This window comes from Oncorhynchus mykiss, chromosome 9 (assembly GCF_057628025.1).
Source record: "Oncorhynchus mykiss isolate SJ-2025 chromosome 9, ASM5762802v1, whole genome shotgun sequence".
In the NCBI taxonomy this organism is placed as follows: domain Eukaryota; kingdom Metazoa; phylum Chordata; class Actinopteri; order Salmoniformes; family Salmonidae; genus Oncorhynchus; species Oncorhynchus mykiss.
In genome coordinates this window covers 49,145,598-49,168,092 of record NC_143030.1, presented here as the reverse complement: position 1 = coordinate 49,168,092, position 22,495 = coordinate 49,145,598, and the positions used below count along the sequence as shown (strand labels likewise).

Below are 22,495 nucleotides of genomic sequence, written 5' to 3'. Positions count from 1 at the left end.
CCACAGAGGAAATACCGATCTACTGCTGCCTGTCGGTTGGCTGCCGATCTTCTGTCTGTAAGATACACACACGTCTAACTACACACATAATTTAATCAACGATTAATAGTTGCTCATTCCATCCATCTATGTTAGTTTGGAGATTTTGGCTTTAAGACACACACACACACACAGTACAAGCACGGACATGCTCATTCCTTTCAATCAAAATTGAGCACCCATTAACTTGTCTTATGGCTTGTTTCTGTAGATTTTGAAGCAAATGGCCATCAGTCTCTCAGTCAGAAAGCATCATGGAGCCATGTTTGCTTGTTGTCTGGCTAAGAACAAGTGACGAGTGCGTGCTCAATCCCCCTGACTTCCCCCTCAGTACCACCCAGCACAATGGAGCAAGCAGGTTTCTAATCAAACTACAGGCTGTTCGTCAAGGTAACCATACAATGGGTGAACAGCTAGTGAACTCACACTAGGCACAGATGTATTTTTTACTGTGCTTTTAATTGCTTTGAGAGGAGTTGACCGGAACAAATATGTGTGTCTTGTTGCTGATCCTGCAACACACATTCACAAAACCCTACTCTGCTATTAGAGGTGGTGAGCTCTCAAAGTGGTCAGGGACAGTATTGATAGTGTCTCAGAGTAGGAGTGCGGCTCTAGGATCAGTTTTGTTTTAAGATTACAATGAATGGACAAGGGGACACCTGGTCCTAGATCAGCACTCTTACTCTGAGACACTTTCTGAATATGGGCCCAGAACTCAATTTAAACCTTAGATTGACATTGTTGGCGGTCACTAATTTTGTCATTTTTGATTTGGTTGGTCTATTTAGCTCTCCTTATGAAAATATGGAAATAAGGTTGTCTTTTTCTGTCCCGGTTCACAGTATTTTTCAGCTCTTCTTCCTGCAGAGCAATAATCCCGTTGGCATTGTGCCTTCTGTCGCGAGGTGTTATAGTATTTCCACAGTATGTGGTCTCTGTGCTCTGTCGCAGGTTTCTTTTCAACTGTGCCGGGTTTGTAACTGTTCTACTCTGTGTCCGTGCCTTGAGCTGTTGGAGAGAGGCAGAAAGCCCACCAAGCAGAGACATTCCTGGCAAATGAGAATGTGCCGTGCCTCTCCATCCAGGCAGGAGCCCTGGAATACCAAATTACAGCTGTAAATTCTGCACAATGGGCGCACGCTTGATTACATCTTATGAGTTTTCACTTTCCCTTGCTCTCCCCCTTTTCATCTCCATCCCGTGAGCTTCGTTTGCCTCTGTCTGTTTTGCTTTCTTTCTCTCTCCATCTCTCTTTCTCTCTCACACGCACATACACACTCACTCACACACTCACTCACACACTAAAACACTATCCCTCTATCTACACTCATAGCATAAAGAGAGGTTACCGTTTCAGAGCAACTATCAACAAGCGATTTCAGAGATGTGTGGGGAGAGACATGGAGAAGTCACTTTAACAGGCGATAGTTTGACAACTGAACTCCAACTCCTTCCTGCAGCTTTGACAAAGATTATTTTGGGTCCATTCTCTGAAATGAGATGTCAGTAGATTGGTGTGGTTCGCACAAGGAAGGAAACAGCAGAGTGTATACAACTCCCTTTTACTGAACACTCAATATGGAGTCCTGTGTTTGAGTCACAAGATGTTTTCACAGTAACATTACACATTGAAAACGGTGGCCCGAACTGCACCAGGATTAGTCTCATCCCTCCACTGATTCAATAGCGTACTATTTGCTGCCCTATTCTCATTTCCCTCTGGTTGTGTTCTAAATAGCACCCTATTCCCTGTGTACTGCCCTACTTTTGACCAGGGCCCATTGAGCGCTGGTCAAAATAGGGAATAGGGTGCCATTTGGGACACAGCCTGTCTGTAGGGAAGTGTGAGCGGCTCCAGGCCAGAGCTGCAAGATGAATAGGATTGCATGGCACCACTTTGTCATGGTGTCTTAGGAAGCACTAATAGCATTGCGAGCATTGCCTGGTTCTTTCAAAAGGATCTCAGTCTGCACTCCAATGTAACCTCTCATACTGTATACACGGGCAACTTCTCCAGTCCTCTGAGAATGCGAAAAATGTTCTCAAAGACCTTAGCCAATCTGCTTCTTTTTTTATCTGAGAATGTATGGATGGAAACCTACCATCTAGCAATTCAGTGTGATTTGTTACTATTTATTCAATACATGAAGAGAGGTGTTTGGATGGTCTTAAAATCATGTGTAATAGCAGCAGCACATCTTCAGCCTGGCTGTGGGACCACCGCTCCAGTGAATTATTGGGTCGTCTTCACCACCCGCTGGAGAACCTTGTGGTTGTGAATGAAGCAGTTTCCAGGCCTTGATTCAGCTGGTCAGGACACTAGATGGTGCAGCGGTAGAGGGGCATGTTGTTTTGAAGCATGTGGAGACTACAGCCGATAAGACTCCTGCCAGCTTAGTTGATGTTGCTGATGTGGAGCGACAGCCAAGCCAATTACCTTTGCTCAGATTGCGCATGGTTGGGCATTGAGTCTTACTCATTGACTTATCCTTCGAATGCAACGTGAATCGAAAATACACAAGCACGCACGCACACACATGCCCACACACACACACACACATACACACCTCTCCAATTACTTCTGGTGGGAATGTTTGTGCCAAGGGGTCTGAAAAAAGACAGTAGGATAGGTAGGTCGGTATGCCTGTGTGAGCCTGCACACTAGAGCTCTACTTTGCACTAATGCTGTGCCTCCAAATAGGGCTCTAGTAGAGCAGTATTTCAGCAGTTATCGGACTGAGACAGATGAATGTAGAATAACCGGGGCTGTATGCATCTGGCTCCACATATAGGCATGTATAATTGGAGCACTTTTAACCCCAGCCACTTGTAAAGTATAGATACTATTGAATTGAGTCAGAATCAGAATCCCCTTTATTCACCAGGTAGGCCGACATCTACATATACCCAGCATTTTGACTTGGTGAAATGGTGCTGCCAGCAATAGACAGAATATACAGACAGAATGTAGAAGAGGAATTTACACATAGTCTACATACACTACATAGATACAGAACACAGATACAGAACACATGGAACAATTACACTTGATTGGAGAGTGTAAGCAAATGTACAGCTGAGGAATTATCCTTTGAACTTATCTGCTGTGGGGCCTCCCGGGTGGCGCAGTGGTTAAGGGCGCCCAGGCTCTGTCGCCCAGGCTCTGTCGTGGGCGACGCACAATTGGCCTAGCGTCGTCCGGGTTAGGGAGGGCTTGGTCGGTAGGGATGTCCTTGTCTCATCGCACACCAGCGACTCCTGTGGCGGGCCGGGCGCAGTGCGCGCTAACCGAGGTTGCCAGGTGCACGGCGTTTCCTCCGACACATTGGTGCGGCTGGCTTCCGGGTTGGATGCGCGCTGTGTTAAGAAGCAGTGCGGCTAGGTTGGGTTGTGTATCGGAGGACGCATGACTTTCAATCTTCGTCTCTCCCGAGCCCGTACGGGAGTTGTAGCGATGAGACAAGATAGTAGCTACTACAACAATTGGACACTATGAAATTGGGGAGAAAAAAGGGTCATTTTTAAAAAAAAAAGAACTTATCTGCTGTGCATTGTTCTAGCCTTTTAACCAGGCTGGCATGCGGGTTAGTATTTCTGTACTGTGAACCAAATATTCAGTGGTATTCTTAGCTATCCTGTATGAAATATTGGTACCCCTTTGATATTCAACATCCCTTTTACAACAGAGGCCTGTCACAAGAAGGCACACAGTAGCCATTCTTTATTACAAAGACGAAGGGGGTGGCATTCAACTGCAAACTTGCTCAGGTTTGAAATTCCCACCTTCCTCTAAGTGGATTTAATCAATTAGTGGTTTTAAATTAATCACATTTCACTCCTCCTCTCCTTGGTAATCAGTTCTGGGCCATTAATGAGCGAATGACTATCGACTGCCAAAGAGGCTGATAATTGAATGTGTAGAGACCATTAAACACTGCTAATCAAAAACAAACACTTCAAGGCTACTCAAGTTCCCGTCTCACAATGATGAAGAAGATCAACAGTGGATTCATGTTTGCTATTGGCAATTTGAAGAGAGAACTCAACAATTCCTCTCTTTGTGTGCTTGCCTCCATCTGCACTGACATTAAAGAACTGGACAGGTGAAAGCAAATGCCCGGTAGTCAGTAAGCATCCTTCATATTGCTTTAACCTAGCGTGTGTCTTCAGATCAGTGAAGAGAAAGGGAAGGAGACACGGAGAGGATGAGATGGACCATGTCAGTATGATGTACATGTATGTGTCCTCCATTCAGGCAGTGAACATCCTGGCCTGCAAGCTAGAGAAAAAGCTTTCCAGTAAGAGTGTTGGCCAATCCGGTATTGAGAGGTACTGTATAATTCCACTAACACTATTTGACCCTAACCTCTCCCTACATAGTCCTGTCCCCACGGACACTCATGTTTTGCCCTCTGTTGTCCCCCCCATATTTCAAATCAAAGTTATGCCCTTGACTTTCACATTCACCTTTCATCATTGAAAAAAACACAATTTCTTATTGCAACCATTCGACAATTGTGCCACTCAATTTGAGACTACCAATGAAGGAAGTAAATCAGAAGCAATGAATATTCTACGACTGACTCTGTCCCATTGATAAGTTGTATTATCACAATATGTAAAGTAAGGAACTTGACAGTTACTGTTGGTTCACTACGGGCTGAAGTTGAACAACCAAGGCCAAGGTTACAGACAGAAACGCTAGGTATGTGCTAGCTAATGTTTTTCATATAAATAAATGATTGCATATCCTAACAAACTTAGGATTTCTGACTGCTAGATAGCAACTAGGACTGGGATCTTTTGTATATTTATGCATTGTTGTAGGCCCATCAAAACATCCTTTAAGGATCCTTCTCTAAGGGACCATTTCATCCAGCCTGGTCTCAGACTAAACGTAACACAGTAAATGTAAATCTGGGATACTCAAATTAGTATAATATGTTACGTATGGTTACATAACACAGATGATTACTTAAAGCAAAAAGGTTGCGAGTTTGAATCTCATCACAGACAACTTCATGCTTTTTAGCTAATTAGCAACTTTTCAACTACTTGCTACTTTGCAACTACTTAGCAACTACTTAGCATGTTAGCTAACCCTTCCCCTAACCATAACCCTTTTAGCTAACCCTTCCCCTAACCCTAACCCTTTTAGCTAACCCTTCCCCTAACCCTAATCATTTTAGCTAACCCTTCCCCTAACCCTAACCCTTTTAGCTAACCCTTCCCCTAACCCTAACCCTTTTAGCTAACCCATCCCCGAACCCTAATCCTTTTAGCTAACCCTTCCCCTAACCCTAATCCTTTTAGCTGACCCTTCCCCTAACCCTAATCCTTTTAGCTAACCCTTCCCCTAACCCTAACCCTTTTAGCTAACCCTTCCCCTAACCCTAATCATTTTAGCTAACCCTTCCCCTTCCCCTAACCCTTTTAGATAACCTTTCCCCTAACCATAATCCTTTTAGCGAACCCTTCCCCTAACCCTTTTAGCTAACCCTTCCCTAACCCTAATCCTTTTAGATAACCCTTCCCCTAACCCTAATCCTTTTAGCTAACCCTTCCCCTAACCCTTTTAGATAACCCTTCCTGTAACCTTAACCTTTTTAGCTAACCCTAACTTTCATCACGAACAACTTTACCATTTTAGCTAATTATCAACTTTTCAACTACTTACTACTTTTTAAAACTTTGTAACTACTTAACATGTTAGGTAACCCTTCCCCTACCCTTTTAGATAACCCTTCCTGTAACCTTAACCTTTAGCCAAAATCCTAAACTTAACCCTAACCCCTAACCTAGATAACGTTAGCCAGCCAGCTAACATTAGCCACCTAGCTAGAATTTGTAGCATATCATACTTTTTTGTACATTTGTAGCATATTGTACATTTTGATATTTGCAACATATCATACGAAATGGGTGATGGACATCCACAAATGAATACATACCATATGAAACGTAACGTAACATATCATATTAAGTGGACTGTCTTGGTTTCATCATCCCTGTAATGCTATATACATCTAATTGGGGTAAAAAACTAAAAAGTGCAAATTAGAGTACATTTTTCTTCACCAGACTGCTTAGTCCAACATGCCTCCTAGGCTATGGACTCTGCGAGCTACCCAGCAGCTACCCAGTAACAATTCTGTCCACAATTATTCTTGAGGCGAGCCACAGAAATAAAACCCAGTTCAAAGAGAACTAAACTCCTTAGAACCCAACTTTGTTATGAGGGGCACGTGTGTCCGCTTTGTAATTGTGGAAGGGCCTTCTTGCTGCTTGCGGATTTTGTTTGTTTTCCTTTCAAGGTCCGCTGCATCTCAGAAGGACAGATGTTCCCGTCCCTTCGCAGAGAGATTGTCAACACGGCTCTCACTCCAGTGGAGCAGAAAGAGGGCCATTCTGTGTCAGTCCGTTTGCTGCCTTGCCCATAGAAGAAAAGAGCAGAAGGAAAGTATTCATAGTCATTGCCAAATAAGAATTGGTGTGGCTCATGGGTGTTGGAGTTGTTGTGAGGTTGAGCAGAGTGCTGGTGGTGTAACCAAAGAAGAGACTGGGCTATGTAGGGTTGTTGAATGAACAAGAGCATTAGAGCATGAGAGCTTTCACGCTATTGCAATATTGAGTTTAGTGCCTTGCTGAAATATTCATTTTAGTGCCTTGCTCAAGGACACAATGGCAGTGGGTGGTACAGGCATAAGACTATTGGTCTGCATGTGGGTTTGGGCATATTTTATCAACAACAATCCATCTCTGTCTTATTTTAGTGTCTTTCAACGGCCTCATGAGTCTGGTACACAAGATAACACTCTAAAAATTGGGGGTTCAACAAGGGTTCTTCTAAGATCATCAAAGTTCTTTGAATAACCTTAGGGTTCTTGAAACTGAAACTGTCCCCCAAAAGGTTCTTCCAAGAACCCCATAGGATGTGGGGTTCATCGAGGAAACCTCCTTAGGTTCCTGCAAGAACCCCACCAACTAACTGCCCAAACATTTGGATTTGAATTTGAAAAGACAGAACGTGCTGGCACTTAACTGAAAAATGTTAAGAGCTCCTCAATTTAAGGGAAGGTTTGTCCCTTGTATGAACTAACTTGATATTGTTTTACGATGATACCATTTATCTTTTCATATTTGTGCAAATCTTTCTAAAACAGAAAATGGACACAATTCAATGGATATCAATCTAAAGGTAAGAATATGTAGGCTATAAGAATATGTAGGCTATAAGAATATGTACGCTATAAGAATATGTAATAAGAATATGTAGGCTATAAGAATATGTAGGCTATAAGAATATGTTGAAGGCTATAAGAATATGTAGGCTATAAGAATATGTAGGCTATAAGAATATGTAGGCTATAAGAATATGTAGGCTATAAGAATATGTAGGCTATAAGAATATGTAGGCTATAAGAATACGTAATAATAATATGTAGGCTATAAGAATATGTAGGCTATAAGAATATGTAGGCTATAAGAATATGTAGGCTATAAGAATATGTAATAAGAATATGTAGGCTATAAGAATATGTAGGCTATAAGAATATGTCATAAGAATATGTAGGCTATAAGAATATGTAGGCTATAAGAATATGTAATAAGAATATGTAGGCTATAAGAATATGTAGGCTATAAGAATATGTAGGCTATATTCTATAAGAATATGTAGGCTATAAGAATATGTAGGCTATAAGAATATGTAGGCTATAAGAATATGTAATAAGAATATGAACGCTATAAGAATATGTAGGCTATAAGAATATGTAGGCTATAAGAATATGTAGGCTATAAGAATATGTAATAAGAATATGTAATAAGAATATGTAGGCTATAAGAATATGTAATAAGAATATGTAGGCTATAAGTATATGTAGGCTATAAGAATATGTAGGCTATAAGAATATGTAGGCTATATTCTATAAGAATATGTAGGCTATAAGAATATGTAGGCTATAAGAATATGTAGGCTATAAGAATATGTAGGCTATATTCTATAAGAATATGTAGGCTATAAGAATATGTAATAAGAATATGTAGGCTATAAGAATATGTAATAAGAATATGTAGGCTATAAGAATATGTAGGCTATAAGAATATGTAGGCTATATTCTATAAGAATATGTAGGCTATAAGAATATGTAGGCTATAAGAATATGTAGGCTATATTCTATAAGAATATGTAGGCTATAACAATATGTAGGCTATAAGAATATGTAGGCTATAAGAATATGTAATAAGAATATGTAGGCTATAAGAATATGTAGGCTATAAGAATATGTAATAAGAATATGTAGGCTATAAGAAGAATATGTAGGCTATAAGAATATGTAATAAGAATATGTAGGCTATAAGAATATGTAGGCTATAAGAATATGTAATAAGAATATGTAGGCTATAAGAATATGTAATAAGAATATGTAGGCTATAAGAATATGTAATAAGAATATGTAGGCTATAAGAATATGTAATAAGAATATGTAGGCTATAAGAATATGTAGGCTATAAGAATATGTAATAAGAATATGTAGGCTATAAGAATATGTAGGCTATAAGAATATGTAGGCTATATTCTATAAGAATATGTAGGCTATAAGAATATGTAGGCTATAAGAATATGTAGGCTATAAGAATATGTAATAAGAATATGAAGGCTATAAGAATATGTAGGCTATACGAATATGTAATAAGAATATGAAGGCTATAAGAATATGTAGGCTATAAGAATATGTAATAAGAATATGTAGGCTATAAGAATATGTAATAAGAATATGTAGGCTATAAGAATATGTAGGCTATAAGAATATGTAATAAGAATATGTAGGCTATAAGAATATTTAGGCTATAAGAATATGTAATAAGAATATGTAAGCTATAAGAATATGTAATAAGAATATGTAGGCTATAAGAATATGTAATAAGAATATGTAGGCTATAAGAATATGTAGGCTATAAGAATATGTAATAAGAATATGTAGGCTATAAGAATATGTAGGCTATAAGAATATGTAGGCTATAAGAATATGTAATAAGAATATGTAGGCTATAAGAATATGTAGGCTATAAGAATATGTAATAAGAATATGTAGGCTATAAGAATATGTAGGCTATAAGAATATGTAGGCTATAAGAATATGTAATAAGAATATGTAGGCTATAAGAATATGTAGGCTATAAGAATATGTAGGCTATAAGAATATGTAATAAGAATATGTAGGCTATAAGAATATGTAGGCTATAAGAATATGTAGGCTATAAGAATATGTAGGCTATAAGAATATGTAATAAGAATATGTAGGCTATAAGAATATGTAATAAGAATATGTAGGCTATAAGAATATGTAATAAGAATATGTAGGCAATAAGAATATGTAGGCTATAAGGATATGTAGGCTATAAGAATATGTAGGCTATAAGAATATGTAATAAGAATATGTAGGCTATTAGAATATGTAGGCTATAAGAATATGTAGGCTATAAGAATATGTAATAAGAATATGTAGGCTATAAGAATATGTAGGCTATAAGAATATGTAATAAGAATATGTAGGCTATAAGAATATGTAGGCTATAAGAATATGTAGGCTATAAGAATATGTAATAAGAATATGTAGGCTATAAGAATATGTAATAAGAATATGTAGGCTATAAGAATATGTAGGCTATAAGAATATGTAATAAGAATATGTAGGCTATAAGAATATGTAATAAGAATATGTAGGCTATAAGAATATGTAGGCTATAAGAATATGTAGGCTATAAGAATATGTAATAAGAATATGTAGGCTATAAGAATATGTAGGCTATAAGAATATGTAATAAGAATATGTAGGCTATAAGAATATGTAGGCTATAAGAATATGTAGGCTATAAGAATATGTAATAAGAATATGTAATAAGAATATGTAATAAGAATATGTAATAAGAATATGTAATAAGAATATGTAATAAGAATATGTAATAAGAATATGTAATAAGAATATGTAATAAGAATATGTAATAAGAATATGTAATAAGAATATGTAGGCTATAAGAATATGTAGGCTATAAGAATATGTAATAAGAATATGTAGGCTATAAGAATATGTAGGCTATAAGAATATGTTGAAGGCTATAAGAATATGTAATAAGAATATGTAGGCTATAAGAATATGTAATAAGAATATGTAGGCTATAAGAATATGTAGGCTATAAGAATATGTTGAAGGCTACGGTAGCTGTATTGGGTGCAGATGACTAAACTGGTCTCTTTTGTGTCTGTATCTGCAGGTATACAGACAAGGAGGCATACGAAGGTATGTTGTGCAGATCCCTTACCTCTTCAATGAATATCCCACAGGCCTCTACATTATGGACAAGGTGTGTGTATGAAAACCATTACCAAAAGTTGTTTTCATTCACATTCACCACAAAAACCAAGGTAGGAATACTGTTGTGTGCATGCTTTGTTAATCATCTGAATAATTATTATTTATTGGATTGAGACTTTACCCTCCCTACACCTCTGATGAATTTAACAGGAAACCTGTTCAATCACCATACAGTGTAAAATCATCCTGGCTTTGGATAAGGAGAACATCAACACATTAACATCAACACGACAGATGTATCCATTGGACATGGGGCTATGCTGGGAGTTGACCTCATATTTTATTTGTATTCTGCTTTAACACTAAAATCATAATGAGAACTAAAATACTGTGTTATTGTTAACAGTGGACGGGGGGGTAGTTCAAAAATTAACCCCAAGATGTTCTTTGAGGATCAATTAAAACGGGTTCTTTGAACAAACCAAGTGTCCTTTACCTTACGATTGTCACAGTATAGTTCATCCTAAGATCCATCCCTGTAAGAGTGGATGAATATATCTGAACTGAGACCACCTTTCCATCTGCTAATACAGACCAGACTGACTGACTGGTCGTATAGCGGAGGACTGAATTATGGGTCTGGTACTCAACAGCCAGGGAGTTTTAATGGTGGTCATTTAGAAGATAGAGTGGCATCTGCAGAGCTCTAAATCTGACCGGGTAACACACACACCACACCACATACACACACAAAGGCTATTTCTGTACATTCTGTTCAGAATGTTCCAAAACAATATAATCAGTAATCTAGAGATGTTGCTATGACCACATTGTTGATCTACTGACTCCACTGTGGAGGGATACAAATTCAGGCCCACTGTCTTCAGAGACATTGTGTTCTTCCATGTGCTCTACCTCAGTGGTTCTCAGATCTCGGGGCCCTCAGATGTTTCAAAATTGTATTCTATCCCTGATCTAGCACGCCTGATTCATTCATCAAGGGCTTGATGATTATTTGACAAGTTGAATCAGGTGTGCTAGCTCTGGAATAGATCAAATACATGGAACAGCTGTGGTCCCCGAAGGAGAGGTTCGAGAAGCTCTCCAATGCCCAGTGCATTGTACTGTTGTCCCATCTCATCTCTCATACACCTTATGTCTGAATAGGAAAATTCCCAACATGGCCAATATTATTTTTTCTTTCTTTATCTCCCTGCTCCTCTGGGCAATGGAGTTTTGGCATAAAAAAAGATTGTCTTAATTAGACAATTTTATCCAAAGAATGTGATTCATCGCCTGTTCTCACAAAGGAATTAGGGAAGACATTTGGCGTGTGTCTGTGGGTGCATGTGCTGAGTGTGCGTCTCTCTGTGTGTTGAGAGAGAGTGTTGCGAAAAAGGTCCAATTGCCAGGACCACAAATGCAAATTCCATCTAGACACCGTTGCCCTAGACCACACAAAAAACTATACACACCGCAGCCTAAGCATCAGCACCACAGGTTACTTCTGGCAAGAAGGGCCTTGAATCGGTTATAGAACCCATTGCCCTTTATGGTTGTGTGGTCTGGGGTCCGCTCACCAACTAAGAATTCACAAAATGGGACAAACACCAAATTTAGACTCTGCATGCAGAATTCTGCAAAAATATCCTAGGTGAACAACATAAAACAAAAAGAATGCATGCAGAGCAGAATTAGGCCGATACCCGCTAATTATCAAAATCCAGAAAAGAGCTGCTAAATACTACAACCACCTGAAAGGAAGCGATTCCCAATCCTTCCATAACAAAGCCATCACCTACAGAGAGATGAACCTGGAGAAGAGTCCCCTAAACAAGCTGATCCTGGGGCTCTGTTCACAAACACAAACAGAGAGCACCAGGACAGCAACACAATAAGACCCATCCAAATCATGATAAAACAACAAGATAATTACTTGACACATTTGAAAGAATTAACAAAAGAAATGAACAAAATCGAATGCTATTTGGCCCTAAACAGAGAGTAAACAGTGGCAGAATACCTGACCACTGTGACTGACCCAAACTTAAGGAAAGCGTTGACTATGTACAGACTTAGTGAGCATAGGCTTACAATTGAAAAAGGCCGCTGTAGGCAGACCTGGCTCTCAAGAGAAGACAAGCTATGTGCACACTATCTACAAAATGAGGTGGAAACTGAGCTGCACTTCCTAACCTCCTGCCCAATGTATGACGGTATTAGAGACATATTTGTCCCTCAGACTACACAGACCCACAAAGAATTCAAAAACAAACCCAATTTTGATAAACTCCCATATCTACTAGGTGAAATACCACAGTGTGCAATCACAGCAGCAACATTTGTGACTTGTTGCCACAAGAAAAGGGCAACCAGTGAAGAACAAACACCATTGTAAATACAACCCATATTTATGTTTATTTATTTTCCCTTTTGTACTTTAACTATTTGCACATAATATGAAACTTTTGTGAGTGTAATGTTTACTGCTGAGAGAGAGCAAGTCAGATAGATGGGATGGGAACATTCTAACTCAAGGCTACTCGTGTACACGCTTTCCGATGGAAATCCAAGCTGACATGTAGCCTAAATGCTGCATAGCCTGTACGAATTGACTCCTTGGAGGGGAAGTGATTCTCTTGGGATCTATTCTTTTCTCGCTGTCCCGTCAAAACAGGTTAGACATTGCCTATTTATTTAGCTATATAGTCTATTTATTTAGCTATATAGTCGGTGGATGACCGAGAGTTGAATTCGGTGGACTTGGCAATATGATTAAATCACAATAGACTACAGACATTTGTAGAGCTGCTGTTACTGGATCATAGCAAAAATGCATGAGATAAAATCTAGCTCATTCAGGCGACAAGACTTCGACAGAGATTGACATACCGATAGCCTATTTCTATCTTGGCCAAATAATTAGAATAACTGACAAATGCAATAGCATATAGCCTTGGACATTGCACTTTTGTGAGTGTAGCCTAATACAAAAGAAATCTGACAAAACAGCACTTTTGTTTAAGCAGCCTTTATTTGCAGAGTTGGGGAAGCTACAGTACTCTGAAATGAGTTAACCAAGCTACCAATTATTTCACAATGGAAGAAGTTAAGCTACACTAAAGCTGTCCTTAAGAAAAATATAGTTTACTGAGCTAAAGTTACTTTGAAGTAATTCACTACATCCAAACTATGTGAAACCTATCTCTGAAATGTCATAGACTACAAATTGCAAGAACAGCTCACTCTGGAGTCAGATATTGACAAAATGTGTAATTTAGTCTACTAAATGATGCCGGGAAAAGAAAGGAAATGCCGGAAAAATAAAGGAAATGCATGCCTACTTCACCCATATTATATTTTATTTTTGCAAAAAAAGTAGTGTGTAGTGCCAGTAGTTACCACTGCAGAAAAATAATTAACTACTGAAAACACTACCAAGATATGAATTTAGTTAAAGATTCAATGCACCCATTCTTATTTCAGTATCAAATAATTAATGGGTAAAAATGAAGTACCTTATTGTGATTGTTTTCTATTAAAATGGTCCAAAAAATTAAAAATAGCTTCTTGGCAAAGAGCAACTTCTCAAGCAAGTATTTTGCTAGGACTGTCTGGGGGTGGTCTGAGTGGCAGAGATAACCAGCTGTTATTGGCAGAGAGGTATGGAACTCTCTTTCCCGAGGAAAACTTTGGTTTTAGAAGTGGGGGGGGGGGGGGGGCATCATTATTATACATCTTTTTATCCAGATGGATTAACACTCCAAACAGCCTAACCGTTCCGCTCGGAGGCATCCACATGGTCCCAAAGCACACTGTTGCCTTGTTATGAATCACATTCGAATTGTAAAACTGGGGGGACAAAAATGCAATTTCAGAATGTGGGGGGGGGGACATGCCCCCCGTCCCCAGTGTAAATTGCACCCCTGCTCATTCTTATTGGTCTAATAACTAAAGACAGGCCAAAACTCAATCCCACCAAAACAGGCTGAAATTTCAGGTGGTCTTTTCAAACAGCTTTAACACTAAAAGGGCATTATCATAATTTTCACAATTTCACAGTAGGCAATTATTCCAGCCTCATAGTGTGGAAATATGCAACACAGAAAATCAAGTTTTTGACTTCTGTGGGCCTTTAAACTACCACCAAGCTACTGCAAAAATGTAGTTAAATTAGGCCTAGGCTACTAGTTGAACTTGGATAAATGTAGTCCACTACTCCCAACACGGTGTATTTGTGACCTTTAGGATTTTATGTTGATGTTTATTGCAGTCGATTGCACAGCCACCGTGCATAACTAGACTACATCCTGTTTTGTTTTGTAGGAGCCGAACTTCTATTTTTCTTGGCCTTTCAACTAAAGAAACTGAAGAATATGAGCTCGTGCGTCGTCGTAGGAAATTCGCGCTCAAGCGCAAAGAAGCTGACGATGCTTGCGGAGGTCTTGGCGTTCGCCTCCGCGTCTTGCAGTAGTAGGCTGCTTGAACGGTGAGTCTTTCGATCTGCAATCCGTGAATGGATAAACCATACGGTATATGGAATAAACCTGGAACTTCCACCGGGGATTATGAAGTGTATTAACTTCATATCATATGGTGATGTTTCGTGAGAATCCTCTCCTGACTCCTGAATGTCGTTTGAAACTTGCCAAATGGACATCTCATTTAGATTCAACTTGGGCTGCTATGAAGCTTCGATCGGCGTTGCACTCACTGCAAATCATTGACAGTCACAGAAAAATATAAGAAGGGAATTTGCTAATAAGGGATCGTGTCAATCATAGGCTACTCTATTGAATTGTCCTCCACTAATTTACCGCGGAAAATAGATGTCAACGGCGGGCTATCGAAACACCATAGGAATAAGTCTTCACCCATTTGAACACCACCTTAAAAGTGGGAAAATCGAGGGATACGACGAGACGCGGGAGAAAGGATGCAGTCGGGAAAGGGAATGAAGAAGGTCTCAGCAGGTGGAGGAGCGTCGCTCTGCTGTCTGTTGCTCTTGTGGGTCATCTACTCCCATCTCCTGAGAGAGGGTAAGTGCATCTACATGATGCAATGCCACGGTTAGGCTACTCTACTTACTGGAATTTCTAATGCAAGGAGACAGGACAGCTACACATGGATCATTCATTGTCTTGATACTGCTTGATCTCAGTGTATACTTGTTGTTACACAATGTTGTTGTTTTGCTTTGTTTTATTGCTTTTTACATAAAAATGACCCTCTCTTGGGTTGGTATTCTAGACCAGGGATCATCCACTAGATTCAGCCTCGGGACGATTTTTTTCTTGAGCAGATGGTCTAGGGCTGAACATAATTACAAATAATTAGTAAACTGCAAATTTACCGGAAGAAGCCCCAACATATATAATATTTGACTAAAACATAATCATTTCAAACCTTGCTTACATTTTAATATAAGATCACACGTCTCTATTATTCGTGGTAATACTGTACTTGGAAACAGATTTTCAAAATGTAAACCACTCGGAACTGATTTCTTGGTGTTTTCACAGTCTTTTATGTCCAACAATGAAACAAATATTTAATAATAATTATAATTTTCAAAAATTGCTTAGAACACTTGGGAAAATAAAACCACCCCAGGGCCTGCCGGCAGCCACCAGTTGTCGAGTGTGTTAGGGGATTATTTGTTGTTAGGCTACTCAAAAGATGAATGCTGGAAGCAATGCTCCTGTCATGTAATTCTGTGGAGGATCCCTGACTGTGGAGGATCCCTGGCTGTGATGAAGCCTATTTATTTTACCATTAGCCCAAGTCTATTATTCTTCATCATGTGCCTTATGATTTCATACAGTTGTATATTAATTCCTTGCCATGCAATGACAGTAGAAGTCTACCCTGTTGAATTATGTATGCACTAGTAGTGCAATTACACATTCACTCATCCACAGAATGGAAAGCAAAAACACGTTTCTCTCTGCTACATAGGCTACTGCCCTGAACTAAACCAATTTGGAACTCTGTAGTCTTGTCTAACAGAGAAGGACACCAGAGCTTAGAACATGGTTATTCATTTATTACTACCATGCTCATTTTCTTCTCTGGTTCACAAGGCAAATGTCTATGTTTTCCTCAGCTCCTCCTCTCTCAAACCAATGATATCAACATGATTGACAAAAGGATGCTTGCTGTCTTTGAGTCTATTACAATAATAATGATATTAACATTATTCACAAATAACCTTGTTATGGAGGTGTAGAACTGAAGCAATCAATGTAGTTTCATTTTTCACAACCCACTCCCATTCAGTAAATAATTGAAGCTACCGAAAAAGCCCCCAGGGTATGTCTAAGGGCTTTGTATAGCATGGGCCTACATAACATCTTCATATGAACTACATCAATTCATCACAGATCATTTATACACCGCAGTATAAACCCCTGAACTATGGAATACTATGGCCTGCCCTCAAGATACTGATCAAACCTGCACTTTGACCTTCTCTCTGTGTACAGTAGTTCGGTTTTGGGATAAATTACTAGGTTGTTATTCTCCACCAACATAAGAAAGATTCACAGTCACAAAGATCAGGATGTCCTTTGGCAGCCATGTTGATTATCTGGATACATTGTTTAGACTTCTCTTTGTGTCGATCCCAAACCAACCACTTGTCCCTACCCTGCTATGGACTTGTGGAGATTTGAGAGGGATAGATATGGTATGATATGGTTGTAGCTTCACCTTACCCTCTGATTGCCTAGATGGAAATGATATCCATATCGCTTACACCTGTCCAGTCCTCTCAAATCTCCACACCTTCATAGGGGTAAGTATAGGGGTCGACTTGATTTGGGCGCTCCTCCAGCATTTGAAGTCTTCTCAAGTTTCCCATGGCTCAAGTCAAATACATGTATACCTCTGCTTCCCTATTGTACGACGGTGCACATATCTCAATCACACCTGACCATGCACAGATACTCACTCAGTGCTCCTAGGTCCGATCTCCACCTCCCTGGGTGGCCCCTGGTAGCCTAACAAAGAGAGGTCTTGGGGCAGGGGCGGTCGTGAATCCTGCCATGACTGGCTGCATCGCCTCCCCTCCATAGCGGCACCATCTGTCACAGCGACAGGAAATCAAAGTACAGTAGCCTGGCCTTCTCATGCCATTGGGCCCCGGCCCCACACAGATGGATGGCCTGTCAAGCTCCTCTCCATGCTCGCCAGTTTATTCAACACTAAATTTGGAAATGTCTGGATTTCCCTCACCAGAGCCAATTCCACCAGTTGTTCAGTGGACCAGCAGCTCCCCCCCCCCCTCTTCGCTTTGTCAACCTCACCACCTTTGTTGTGTGTATGGGTCAGAAGAGAGAAAGAGAGATGTTCTCTGAGATGTTTTGAGGTGGAGGTGTGTGTTTCTTGGACTGTATCTGCATCAAATATGTTGATGATGGAAAGGTAAGTTTGTCACTTTAGCCAGTGGCGGATTTAGGTATAGGTGACATGTGCAGCCGCCCAGGGCGACATTGTGCCGGGGGCGGCACTGGGCGCCCGCACAATTGTTTTTGGAATGGTGACATTTGCACATCGGTTTTCTATCGCTCATCGGCACGTCACGTCAATGATATCATGCCACCGTGTGGGACTGTGGGTCAATTAACCCTGTCGGAGTGGGCGCCCTGATACTAGTTTGTAAGCTAGGCAGGCTACTGCCTGGGAAGGTCTCCCACTCAGAAGTACGAGATGGGGAGGTGGGCGGGGGTTGACCTCAGGTCTCCCCACTGGATGCCTGAGGTAGGGGTAGTGGGGCAGTCTTTCAAATACCTCTAACTTCGTACAGTACTAATGCAATTAGTAAAATCCGTCACACTACGAAATGCTACCAAATAAACCACAATTCATTCATGAAACTGTGAATATATAGTTTCACAGACATATTGTTGCATTTTTTTCTGGTTTGTGCAAAATCATTAAGAAAAACATAAAACCAGTCTGCACATCACCAGGATGAATTGGTTTAGTCTTGATGCTTGGTTGACAGTTTTGGGGGGGGATGGGTAATGTAATGATGCTCTAGTGCCAAATCAACACAAATGTGTTTCTATTTGTCTTCGTTACTTCTTTTTGATATTTAGGGGTCTTCTTTTTGTATATATTTTTATATTTATATAGTTTTAAATGTTATGATTATTTATTTGTGTTGTTCCAAATGTCTGAATAAAAATGAGTTTTTTGTTTGTTTGTTGGCGTGGGGGCTGAAGGGGGGGTTCGCCCAGGGAGCCATACAAGCTAGAACCGCCACTGACTTTAGCTGTGGGGTTACAACAACATGTTGTGCTTTAGCCTACTAAGTCCATTGTATTTGTCCATTTGAAGCTCAGTGGAGAAGGTTTTGTGAAATTGATAGGAAAGATTTCAGTCTCCTCCAGAAGTTCTGTTCAGTGGTTCAAATTACAGGGGGGACGGTTTTGCTCCATAAATTGTGAGTAAACCACTACTCCTGTTTTGATAGGTAATGAAGTCATAAAACTATGGGGATGTTTATGGAAAAATGAAAAGGGTTTTTACTGCAAAATCAATGTTGCTGCACGCCAAGGCCCATATTTCACAGGTCCCTGAATAGCATCAGCTGTTTGCCTTCCTCTGGGTTGAGCGTTGAGTTATTTTGTCTGTGGAATGCATTGGGAGGTTAAAATTGTTGATGTCAGGGAGAATGTGGGTGAAACGTTATTGTCCTAGTCTGTTTCCTGTCATCAGCCCCAGTCTTTTTGATCGACTCTATTCTATGAAAGGACCTCCCTCCTGCATTTTAAAGGTATAGTTTACCCAAATTACAAAAAAGCACAAAAATGCCTCCTTCCTAAAGAAAAGTATGACCCAGGAGAGATTTAAATCCACAATCTGGGCTTGGATTACTTTTATGTTAAAAGCATTGATGACCAAAAACCAAAGACAATGATTGGCCCTTACATATTATTGAGTATTATGGGTAGGTTATGAGCTTACTCTTATTTTTATTCACAAATCATCCCAAAGTCATTTGGAAATCAAGTGACTCGGCTTCACGGTCCTCTTTGAAGTGGGGGTATGTATACAGTGGGGCATCTGGTTGTGGGTGTGTGCTTTCGATTGCTGAATCACATGATCTCAATGTACAAGGTATGAGACCAAGATATTGTCACACATGCAGATGAAGTTACATAGTGGTAGTTTGAACTGCAGCTAGCCATGTCATCATGACTAAAAGATGTGCATTAACATGTTGTAGCGCTCCTCTGGCCTACTTGTTTATACCAGGAACTCATAGTAGATGACAGTAGGTTGAACAGTACAGTCACAGACACACACACACGGTCACAAGCACGCAGTCACACACACACTCACATACACACACCAGCTGGTGTCCTTTAAAATATGTGTTAATCTACTGTAGGGAATTCAGTAATTAAATGTATTGTCAAATTTGCATTTTTTTTATTTTTAGAATGCACGCATACATTTTCTAATGGTATCAGGTATTTATTTTATATTTTGTGTTAAAATAAAGAAAGTGATATGTGCCTAATTTGCATAAATACCCTGGGTGTATTTGTATATTTACATAAAGAGGTGGAACAGGGCTAGACGTAGCTGAACTCACCTGCTCTGTCTACCCTACCTGAACTCACCTGCTCTGTCTACCCTACCTGAACTCATCTGCTCCGTCTACCCTACCTGCACTCACCTGCTCTGTCTACCCTACCTGAACTCACCTGCTCTGTCTAGACCTACCTGAACTCACCTGCTCTGTCTAGACCTACCTGAAATCACCTGCTCCGTCTGCCCTACCTGAACTCACCTGCTCTGTCTAGACCTACCTGAACTCACCTGCTCTGTCTAGACCTACCTGAACTCACCTGCTCTGTCTACCCTACCTGAACTCACCTGCTCTGTCTACCCTACCTGCTCTGTCTACCCTACCTGAACTCACCTGCTCTGTCTAGACCTACCTGAACTCACCTGCTCTGTCTAGACCTACCTGAACTCACCTGTTCTGTCTACCCTACCTGAACTCACTTGCTCTGTTTACCCTACCTGCACTGTCTACCCTACTTGCACTCATCTGCTCTGTCTATCCTACCTGCACTCACCTGCTCTGTCTACCCTACCTGCACTCACCTGCTCTGTCTACCCTACCTGAACTCCCCTGCTCTGTCTATCCTACCTGAACTCACCTGCTCTGTCCAGGCCTAACTGAACTCACCTGCACTGTCTAGACCTACCTGAATTCACCTGCTCTGTCCAGGCCTACCTGAACTTACCTGCTCTGTCTACCCTACCTGCACTCACCTGCTCTGTCTACCCTACCTGCTCTCACCTGCTCTGTCTACCCTACCTGAACTCACCTGCTCCGTCTACCCTACCTGAACTCATCTGCTCCGTCTACCCTACCTGCACTCACCTGCTCTGTCTAGACCTACCTGAACTCACCTGCTCTGTCTAGACCTACCTGAACTCACCTGCTCCGTCTGCCCTACCTGAACTCACCTGCTCTGTCTAGACCTACCTGAACTGACCTGCTCTGACTACCCTACCTGAACTCACCTGCTCCGTCTACCCTACCTGAACTCACCTGCTCCATCTACCCTACCTGAACTCACCTGCTCTGGCTACCCTACCTGCTCTGTCTACCCTACTTGAACTCACCTGCTCTGTCTAGACCTACCTGAACTCACCTGCTCTGTCTACCCTACCTGAACTCACCTGCTCTGTCTACCCTACCTGCACTGTCTACCCTACATGCACTCATCTGTTCTGTCTACCCTACCTGCACTCACCTGCTCTGTCTATCCTACCTGCACTCACCTGCTCTGTCTACCCTACCTGAACTCTCCTGCTCTGTCTATCCTACCTGAACTCACCTGCTCTGTCTAGGCCTACCTGAACTCACCTGCTCTTGCTACCCTACCTGAACTCAGCTGCTCTGTCTAGACCTACCTGAACTCACCTGCTCTGTCCAGGCCTAACTGAACTCACCTGCTCTGTCTAGACCTACCTGAACTCACCTGCTCTGTCCAGGCCTAACTGAACTCACCTGCACTGTCTAGACCTACCTGAATTCACCTGCTCTGTCCAGGCCTACCTGGCCTACCTGATGAAGTTACATAGTGGTAGTTTGAACTGCAGCTAGCCATGTCATCATGACTAAAAGATGTGCATTAATATGTTGTAGCGCTCCTCTGGCCTACTTGTTTATACCAGGAACTCATAGTAGATGACAGTAGGTTGAACAGTACAGTCACAGACACACACACACGGTCACAAGCACGCAGTCACACACACACTCACATACACACACCAGCTGGTGTCCTTTAAAATATGTGTTAATCTACTGTAGGGAATTCAGTAATTAAATGTATTGTCAAATTTGCATTTTTTTTATTTTTAGAATGCACGCATACATTTTCTAATGGTATCAGGTATTTATTTTATATTTTGTGTTAAAATAAAGAAAGTGATATGTGCCTAATTTGCATAAATACCCTGGGTGTATTTGTATATTTACATAAAGAGGTGGAACAGGGCTAGACGTAGCTGAACTCACCTGCTCTGTCTACCCTACCTGAACTCACCTGCTCTGTCTACCCTACCTGAACTCATCTGCTCCGTCTACCCTACCTGCACTCACCTGCTCTGTCTACCCTACCTGAACTCACCTGCTCTGTCTAGACCTACCTGAACTCACCTGCTCTGTCTAGACCTACCTGAAATCACCTGCTCCGTCTGCCCTACCTGAACTCACCTGCTCTGTCTAGACCTACCTGAACTCACCTGCTCTGTCTAGACCTACCTGAACTCACCTGCTCTGTCTACCCTACCTGAACTCACCTGCTCTGTCTACCCTACCTGCTCTGTCTACCCTACCTGAACTCACCTGCTCTGTCTAGACCTACCTGAACTCACCTGCTCTGTCTAGACCTACCTGAACTCACCTGTTCTGTCTACCCTACCTGAACTCACTTGCTCTGTTTACCCTACCTGCACTGTCTACCCTACTTGCACTCATCTGCTCTGTCTATCCTACCTGCACTCACCTGCTCTGTCTACCCTACCTGCACTCACCTGCTCTGTCTACCCTACCTGAACTCCCCTGCTCTGTCTATCCTACCTGAACTCACCTGCTCTGTCCA

General features: G+C 40.9%; 1 protein-coding gene across 2 annotated transcripts in view; it reads left to right on the top strand.

Annotated features, from left to right (window-relative positions):
- Window positions 1-14,589: 14,589 nt before the first annotated feature.
- The window catches only part of tafa5l (TAFA chemokine like family member 5, like), a 41,024-nt gene continuing 33,118 nt past the window's right edge, over window positions 14,590-22,495 (top strand). The window contains exon 1 of one of the 2 annotated variants that reach the window (XM_036988104.2): window positions 14,590-15,397. In XM_036988104.2, the coding sequence (XP_036843999.1) occupies window positions 15,295-15,397 (103 nt within the window). In that variant the 5' untranslated portion in view covers window positions 14,590-15,294. The remainder of the gene's footprint in view (window positions 15,398-22,495) is intronic. The other variant, XM_036988103.2, reaches the window with a different exon arrangement.